Source organism: Seriola lalandi, unplaced genomic scaffold, assembly GCF_002814215.2.
Source record: "Seriola lalandi dorsalis isolate HSWRI2012SDOR001 ecotype SW California unplaced genomic scaffold, Sedor1 jcf7180002054352, whole genome shotgun sequence".
NCBI classification, from domain to species: Eukaryota; Metazoa; Chordata; class Actinopteri; order Carangiformes; family Carangidae; genus Seriola; species Seriola lalandi.
This window is the reverse complement of record NW_019524905.1, coordinates 1,205,871-1,215,258: the sequence shown is the minus strand read 5'-3', so window position 1 is coordinate 1,215,258 and position 9,388 is coordinate 1,205,871. Positions and strand designations below refer to the sequence as shown.

Sequence of the window (9,388 nt, the reverse complement as noted above, 5' to 3'; positions counted from 1 at the left end):
GTACTTGCCTTCAGCCACAGTGTTCATTTCTCAGCTGCGCCGAGCCGAGCACCTCGCTCAGAGGGCCAGGAGGGTGGGTGAGTTGAGGGAGTCTGAGGACTGGTCGCCGCTGCTGCTGCTGCGCCGGTGGGCCTTGGAGCAGGACTCAGAGGAGGGCGATGGGCTCTCGGGCTCCAGCATGCTCGGGTAGGTGAATATGAGATTTGGGGCGCTGGGTGTGGCGGCCGGGGTGGACGCTGCCACCACCGGTGTGTTCAGGCTGTCTCCATCTGTGCAGTATATCCCACCGCTGACACCCCCGCCACCCAGGCAGATGGGCTTGATGACGGAGCGCTGAGGCTTGCCCACGTCATCCTCGTTGTCCTCTGGCTCTTGCTTCACCACCACCTGGTTCATCTGAGCCCGGGTGCCCATGTTGGGGCGCATGGTCAGGGGGAGCGGGGTACATTGCTGCTGGTGCTGCTGGTGCTGCTGGTGCTGCTGGTGCTGCTGGTGCTGCTGGTGGCCTGACGACTGGTGGCGATCCTCAATGGGCAGCTTGCACACGGGATTGTGGGCGACCAGCATGAACTCCAGCTTGTCTTTCTCCTTCTGCAGGCTCTCGATCTCCTTCTGCAGGTCGGCTTTCTCCTCCTCCAGCTTCTCAGTCTCCTGTCGATGGAGAAACAAGAAATAAGGGTGACCACTTGAGCTTGAATATGAGCACATTTGTTTTTGTTAACTATATTTGAGGCATTTTCTTTTTTGCAGAGACACAAGAGAGATAAACGAGGAATGATGTGACAAAGGTCTCCAGCCAAAAGCCTTTTGTGGTTGATAAAAACAGATATTGCAACAACATGTTCACTGGTATTCAGTGACAGAAAGCATATGCCCTTCAGCCAAATCAAGGCTTTATAAGGCATGTGATGATCCCAGAGTTTCTCCAGCATTAAGGTCGTCAGATTGTGTGAGTGTTCCTCCAACGTGCCAAAAGAGGGCACTGTTTGTTTGCTCTGGTTTTCTTAAACACAGAAAGTAGCACAAGCAACACATTAAATCAAGAATTTGTCACGGGCCATTTAGACTTACGACGTGTAATCTCGACGCCTCCTGCCTGAATTCTGAGCTTCACATAATGTCTGTGCATTGTTTGCGTCTCACAGATATGGGATCTGCCTCGACACTGTGTCATTAATATGTCACGTAAAAGACAAAGTCTCATAAAAGCTGTTTGTCAGTCACAGACATCAGGCAGATAATGATAAGCTGACTTGCTGTCTGAGAACTTTGACTCATGGGTAAAGGTATGAGGAAGTCGTGCACAAGGAGCCAAGAGAGGAGGTGCCCAGTGAGACACTTATAGGAATGCTATCAGCAAATCAAAGAGGAGCTATTGTAGGAATATTGCTCCATCTTTTCACTGGAAAGCGACACTTCCTTATTTGGAATTTTAAAAAACAGGCATGTGAAGACGGAAAGGCCCCCCCCCCCCCCCCCAAGCATTGGCTGTAGTGTGTGTTTGTATATACATGTGTGTGTGTGTGTGTGTATGTGTGTGTGCAAGCTCTTTGTAGGATTGTGAGACAAGCAATTTGCCCCTTTTACAAAATGTCCTGCATTCATGGAGACAGCTGCCTACAGCAAATTCCATTCCTGGGGGTTTTTAAGGCCTGACAAGCTCAACCTCACTGTAATTCGGCTAATTAGTCCATTTAGATGCCGTTACTGTCTGCCAGGCAGGGCCGCGAGACAGCCCTACCTCTGTCTACAGCTGCCCGAGACAAAAAGCTTTTCATCGGCTGTCATCTTTTCACTCAGACCTTGCACTCAGAGTGAAACCAGTAATGTGAGGTTGTAAATTTAGGTGTGGAGTTCAATCACTCATCAGAAATCTGAAAAACAGGACTCCTGCCAGACTTCTGAGCAACTGTGAGCCCCCGTTCTCTGTGTTAAAATCATTTCTTTTGTTGCTCTTTGGACATTTTGTGATTTTCTACATCAACAATAAGGACGACAAATCTTGCCAAAAGGAAAAAACCCCCCCAAAAAAACAGGAAGCTGGGTGTTTATTAGCTGGAGCTGTTTGCCACATAAGAGGAACAAGATGCTCCAGCACTTACACACTGATTTGCGGTTGTTTTATATGATTACAGCTGATCTGCTCTGCTGTCTCCACTTTTCAGATTTCTACTCACCCCTTGCAGCATCTCGGTGAGCTCGCGTCTACGGTTGCGGCATTTGGCGGCGGCTAACTTATTCCTCTCACGCCTCACCCTCCTCTTTTCCTCTTCCTCCGGGGTGAGCTGAGGGCAAGCAAAGACAGAGCACGGCAGGTAAAATAAGGCGTGTGCACAATCAATATAAAATAAAGAGCGAGAAGATAAACCAGAGCTGGGTGATACTACTGGCTGACTGTGAGCAGAATAACAATCATACAAGAAAAAATAAATTCAGTGATAAATATGTTTATTCAATGATTTCCAATGATAGTAATCAGGTGTTTTGCTTTGCTTTCAGACAGCACTGCAAAAATCTTCTGAGGCAACAAATTCACATAAAATTATACCACGAAAAAAAATTATTTTTTGCCCGACTCTGTCATCTCAGGTTCCTCACCTGTTCATCCCTCTTGCGTCGGCCTCTGGCGTCCCCGATGGAGCGGATGACGCCGGGCCGAGCCAGTGTGTTGTGCCCCAGCAGCCCCGGCCCGTTGGTCAGGTGATGGCCGTACGGGTGGGACCGCGAGTAAGGGTTGGACATAGAGGTGATGACCGTGGGTTGCACCATCCACTGCAGGTCTTGGCTGGTTGTGATTGCATTGATGGTGGGTATGAAGGCACTGTTGGAGCCGGGCATGTCAACCCTGTACTTCTGGAAAGAGAAGGAACAGGAGAAACGTGATGAGAGGAGAGGAGAGGAGAGGAGAGGAGAGGAGAGGGGATGCATCGTGAAAGAACATTTTTCCAGAGAAGTGCATGAGCCCTGCTTCATTTCACACACACACACCATCACCGCCCACCATTATTAAATTCACACTTTTTTCTCACATTTCAAGCATATAGTAATGATTCAGTCCACATAGGCAAAATGTTGCGCATGTAACCCGTAGAGTAGAACAGTGACACATGCTGTGAATCATGTGGGAAAGCCCAAGGTGTCCAGTGCATCTCACTTTACTACAATAACCATGAGACAAAAAACTGAAGTGGGCAAGTATTACACATATCTGGACTGGACCAGGGGTTCAGCTGCACTTTTCAGCCGCCAGCTCGAAAATTATTTGAGGGAATAAACCTTTGTTTGTCTGGAAGATTAATTATTCCACGAGGAATTATTTTAAAATACAAAATCTGATGAGTGGCAGATTTTATTATTTTATTATTGGAATCAACCTTTACTTCCAAAAACATATATGTGATACATTTGCCTGTAGTTTTGAGGGCATTACAAGGCATACTGTGATGCGCAATGGTATGCTGCTGGTCCTGAGACAAGAGCATGACTCCAAGCCTCTCAACTCTTGGCACCAACCTCCAAATAGAAAGACACTCTTTTTCAAATCCTCACATAACCTCACAAGGTAACTGTATAATGATCTACAGTCTACAGGTATGAGTGAATTTGACTCGCATAAAAATCACCAGGATGAGAACCGGTGTCAGATCAGTATTACTTCATGTCTCTGGAGTCCACAAACAGACAGGGCTGCCTTGCCAGTGTGCGTAATTTACGCACGTCCCCATATCCCCGCTATTCCCGACTTTCCGTCGGATATCCTGGCAGTCTATTGGAACTTTGTTTATCTGGTGAGTCATTGTGTATGGGATTTGTTAAGCACATGTGAAACGCAGTCAGTTCCAGTAAGAGGGGAAGCAGCCAGCTGTAACAAGCCAGATAGTTAGACAGAATTATGTGAGCGGAATGTTTTGGAGAGCTTGGTTTGAGTGTGAGAGAGTTAAAATTCCTCATAAGTAAAAACAAGGATTGAATAAATCGTGTGCAATGGATTGTGAAGGACGTAAAGTTTCACACAGTCGTTACACTGAATAAAGGGAAGCCTAAAAGCTAAAACCTCTGATCTGATAAAAAGAAAATCTACTGGCGATTAAAAAAAAGAGAAAAATGCCTTGTTTTGATATGTCTTATTAAACCTAACAAAGAGGTCATGTTCCAGCCCGCTGTAATGGGAAACAGGCAGTCAGTGTGTGATTACAGGGAACCAGAGCAATGATAGATACGAGCCAAAAGTCGTTTACCGTAATGTTGCGTGAGCCTGACGGGGCTTTTCCACAGAACTGCTCTATGCAAGACTTGGGTGCGGGTAAACAACATGCCTCTTCCCGGATTTATGTCCTATTATTTGCGAATGAGGACACGGCATCCTCATAACCTCAAGCTGGCACACCGACAGGACACATCTCACTGAGAATGTATGAAAGCTAAACCCTGCGATAAAATCGAGCAGATGAACTGCATTGATTTGGTATTTTAAGCGCAGCAGCGCGGTTGTTGGCATTTTCTCGGGTAAGGAAGTACAGGCTTTGATAGTCCTGCGCTCCCGGTCTGTGCGCGCTTCCCACTGGACGGAATGTGGCCATGTGCCATGAGCCCCGAGACCCATCTGATCAAATCAGCCTACAATCTGATCCATGATTATTTCTGATAGTCCAATAAGAGAAACATCTGCCACAAATACCAACTTTAACTGAACTCAAATCCCATTCTGCAGCAACACAGGCCTTCTGGATGTCCAGAACGCTTCAACTCCTGACCAGGAAAAATTAGACATTCATTTGTGTATCAAGCAGCACAAGCCTGTTGCATTCTCCGCAACAAGCTTTAGCCTTAGCCAGGTAATTACCAGACTAGCGCAAAGTATACACAGCCCAGAGTATGGTATATATGTGTGTGCTCGAAAGATTTATCGTCCCTATAATGCATGCGCGTAAAAAGCGGCTGCAGTGGGGAGCTACAGACGCACGGATAGGAAAGATGGCAACACTTGACAGAGATCGTGGATCTGAAACTGACATCTGGAAATCACAGGCACCCATTTCGATGCGTCCCCTTCTCCTGCACCGACAGACAGATCGCCTCACATCTGTCAGAGTATAGTCTGTATGTTATGCACTTCTTGTTTTATAACAGGGACCGATTCAAGAATAATTCTTTTTTTTTTTCATGAATTAATATGCGCATGGCTTCGCCCGTATACTATGCGCAGCAACCAGTGCTATAAATTTGGTAGCCTATCTGATCAAAGTAAATCATCAGACTGTGTCCAGATAGCTTGTGACAGAATTCAAATGGTATGAGTCCAAAATACTTCTGCATAGATCTAGTCTTGCATCTGTTCTGAGCCATCGATGTGATCTGTGTCATTGGGTTCATCCGTGTTTTTTTCCCCCAAACGACCTGAAGAATTCCCATTAAAAGTCAATCAAAGCGCAATCCCATGATACCATCAATATATACAATAAAACTAACTGTAATTTCCGTTTAAAGCAGATAAATGTTATTTACATAGATGAAGCCGCGGTGTTTCCTTGTTACCTGGTAGCTTGAGGTAGAGATCGGACTTCCGATCGTGCTGCTGCCGCTTGTGAAGGACTCTGGCTGGGCCGGAGAGGTGCTGCTTCCGCGGGACGAGGTGTCGTAGTTCCCGGAGTAGTCCTGGTACATGATCCAGGAAAGAGTAAGATTTCAGTAGAATGTTTGAGCTCTGAAACCTTTTCTTAAAATTCCTCGCTGATAAAAAAAAAAAAAGCACCAATAGAAAAATCCTCTGACTCGAGACGTTGTTAATTTGGGATATCCAGAAGAGTTGGCAAAAACAAAGTGCAATTAATGCTCCTCTAAACTAAACCTAAAACATCTTACAGATATTGCAACTTGGGGTAAATATTTTAGTGTGTTAGCGTTACTTTTTAAAGGCTGCTTCTTATTGTGCTTGAGCCGCAGGTAAACCTACACTACACTGTTTCAGATCCTCTCAGGTGTGCAAACTTCAACGTTAAGTCAGTAGCACACGTTCAGCAGTCAGATCCAGTGGAGACAAGTGAACCTGTAGTTAGAGAGTGACTCACGCAGGTTAACATTCGCTTTAAAGCCTATAGTCTGTCTAATCTTCTGAATATTTTCCGTCGCCTTGCCTACTTCACACTCTATCTGCGCTCTCTGCTGTTCGCGGAACACTTCGAAGTTTTTTTTTTCTTTTTTTTTTCTTTTCCTTTTTACCACACTACCTAGAGATGACTCACTTCAATGGCACTATGAAGAACTGCAACGGCTTTTCAACACCAACGAAACAGCCTACGTCACGCCTGGGCGTTGCGACTCCATCCAGGGAGGGGTTGTTTCTGGATAAGGTAGTGCAAAAAGAAAGATCCGCTGTGCCCATCCTTCGCCCGGCGGACACCGGGAGAGGGAACCGTGTAACCGAAAAGCGCGGATAAAGTAAAAGTAGCAAAAATGATGTCTCGACAGGTGTATTTTTTCGGTTACGGACGTCAGCGCGTGCTGTGGAGTTCACTATTTGTCTGACTTGCTTCGGTCCATTGACGCATGTTTCCTGAAATGGGCAGTTGCGTCAGAGAGCGCGTGTGGGTTTCCTTGGTAAAGGGAGCGTCAGACACTGGAGGGATTCCCTCCCCTCGCGCACTGCACTCCGGACTCGGAGCTCACAGCGCGGGGGTCCGGTTTACTCATCAGTGATCAGGGAAGCGAAGATATTAAAGCTTTGAACTGAGTGTGGACATGTACTGCACACACACACACACACACACACACACACACACACACACACACACACAGAAAGAGAGAGCGGGAGTTTAGAGCATGTATCAAAATTAATTCTATATCCACATGTGTTCACCTCAACAGCAGAGAGAGGCCACGCGCATGTATCCACGCCGTTATTTGTACTGCCTGAAGATGCGCGAGCTCACCACGCACCGGTTCATCAGCTTCTGTTCCTGTTAATAAAAAGCGCTCAAAATGATTGGACATGCAGCGTTGAGGCTTTGTGTTATTCTGGCGGCAACGCTTAATTGTGTTTAATTTGGACGTGCAGGTGGCGTGGAGGATACGGCAACCAGACACAGCCTGATCCCGCGCTAATGGTCAGATGAATGTGGCCCACTGGTTTGGGTCTCTACACACAACAGTGCAGCGTGGCTGCTTCAAAGGAATCTCAGTGAAATGTGGGCTAATTGTAATTCGGACGCACCTCATAAACAAGGGCACGGCGCCCAGAATATGACACGTTACACGATATGAAATGGCGTATTAAGTATAATCCAATCTGCTATGGTTCCTATTTTAATCTGTATCACCATAACCGGTAATGCTGAGCTCTCCTAAAGCTGTTTGCCGCGCATATCTTTGCCAGAAAGAGTCGCTCCCGTCAAAAAGTTTCAGCTGCAGTCTTCTTCAGTCGGGGGAAGTTGTGTGGAGGGAAAATAATCTGCAGGGGGTTTTCTGAGGTGACCACTCGCCGCGCACCGAGTTTTTTTTTTTTTTGTTGTTGTGCTTGCTCATAACCTGAACACGTCAATTAGACTGTAGGAACTGCAGCCCTCCAATATGTCACCCTTTCCAGAGTTACTGGGTGTCATTTTCGCTGCATTGGGCTGCCTTTTGACCTGCTCAGTGATCTGTAACTGCCTCCACTTCTTTAAAGTCTACTGCTCCGAGCTGCTGGTTTCTCAAAAGGCGCGCAGATGTTCAATAAATCTTTATTTGAATGATATTAATTAATGATTAATGTTTATCATCTGCCAAAGGCACAGCTTTTTGAACGGTAACGGTGTTGCTAAGCGACACAGTTTTTTCTCTTAATTTGCCTGAGGAAATCTAATCTGCCATAGTCCTATAATTAATGCAGTAATATAATTTGAGATGCACCCATCGGCGTCAATTTGGGTAAAGCAAGGTATGGCACTGTGACAGGTTCTGTTCCTATATGAGTCCAATTTTGATCTTTAAGTACATAATGAGATATCAAGCAGAAATTGGGATGCACAACAAACAGCGTTATGTGATGCCTGTCACTCAGACATTATTGCTCCACTTATTAGTTTAATAGATTTTGATGCTAAATTAAAAATTCAGGGACTTTATGAAAAACCGCTGCATGGTGTTTGAACACTGCAGCAGAGGGAACCCATCATCTCCAAACACCCAGGGAAGAGGGTCAAGTCAGGTGACAGACAGGCTCAGTACGTGGGTCAGTGTGCGCACTGAGGCCGGCTGATCCGCACGATGTGCGCCACTGGAGCGTCGGTTTCCTCCATCACACATCATAAGGAACGCTGCATATAGAACATCTCATCCAGCCTGCCGTCCGCACACGCATTATGTTCACTGACATATTCACTGATCTATAAGCAAGAGGCTTACCTGACACTGATACAGGTGCTCGTGACGCAAGAAGGCCGATGCCCCTAATGCTGGCTTCAGGTACCGTTTGCTAAATCCGAATGGGGAGATTATAGCCTAATCAAAGTGCAGGCACCCGTTTAGTCAAGCGATTTTGGATGAAAATATTAGCCTGTATTAAAATTAGTTTGTTTTATAAATAATATTTCCTAAAAGCAGTCTGCTTGGAAACCTTGGATTCAATAGATTTTGCAGGTTTTTCACGAACGTGTGCACACAATGCACTTGGCATCTAAAACATAAATTATTAATTATAATAAACATGTCCTGCCAAACATATAATATCATAGGAAAATACACTTTTTCTGTTGTCGCCACTGGCTGAACATGTGATGTATTATAAAGGTTCACCTCGCTCAGTTATAGACCCACAGTGTTTCTTATAAGACAGCAGAAAGTCAAAGAGACAGGAGTTTGACTATTGATAGCCTGTTATTGTTTAATAGTTCACATGTTCTATGGTATGCAACTCATTTCATGCATTTAAAAAAAAAAAAGTCCACATCACACACTCTGCCAAAATCAGTCCCAGTGGAGGAAAGAAGCAAATTGCATATACACAAGTAACATGAGGTAAAGTACTGTACTTTACTTGAGTCTTTTAATTTTGTGCTACTTCACACCACTACACTTCTAAGGCAAATATCTTACTTTCTACAGTTTTTAAAGTCAGACGCACTGTTACAGATTGGACTGCACATAAAGTCATTAGAACCACCACAGCAGAATGGCATATGGAAAGGTTACAGAGGGGCAGCCAGCATAATAAATAATGGAGAAAAGTACTGTTCAAAATGATCATCTATGTTTATACTCTTTTGCTTTTTATAGGTGAATAAGACAAAGTTAGCCTACATGTTAATTTGGTTAAAGAATATTCTACATTAATTCAATTTTTTTTATTTATTTATTGTTTTATAACAAATGGTGCCACTGTTTTTGCATTTGTTTTGTATATGTTGTTCTG

General features: G+C 45.0%; 1 protein-coding gene across 1 annotated transcript; it reads right to left on the bottom strand.

The window, feature by feature from the left end:
- Positions 1 to 6: 6 nt before the first annotated feature.
- Positions 7 to 6,255, bottom strand: fosl2 (FOS like 2, AP-1 transcription factor subunit). The gene is made up of 4 exons (XM_023407948.2): positions 5,536 to 6,255; positions 2,599 to 2,853; positions 2,178 to 2,285; positions 7 to 651 (listed from the first exon to the last, which is right to left on the bottom strand). The coding sequence occupies exons 1-4, from the start codon at positions 5,662 to 5,664 to the stop codon at positions 58 to 60; spliced, it is 1,086 nt and encodes a 361-aa protein (XP_023263716.1). The 5' UTR covers positions 5,665 to 6,255; the 3' UTR covers positions 7 to 57.
- Between the last annotated feature and the right edge of the window lie 3,133 nt (positions 6,256 to 9,388).

What these genes read in the sequence shown, in the direction of transcription:
- fosl2 (XM_023407948.2), bottom strand. Translation starts at nt 5,664, where the DNA reads ATGTACCAGGACTACTCCGGGAACTACGACACCTCGTCCCGCGGAAGC. An exon ending in GACGCAAGAGGGATGAACAG is followed by an intron (nt 2,286 to 2,598) that starts GTGAGGAACCTG and finishes GCTTGCCCTCAG; the next exon opens with CTCACCCCGGAGGAAGAGGA. An exon ending in TCACCGAGATGCTGCAAGGG is followed by an intron (nt 652 to 2,177) that starts GTGAGTAGAAAT and finishes CTCCATCGACAG; the next exon opens with GAGACTGAGAAGCTGGAGGA.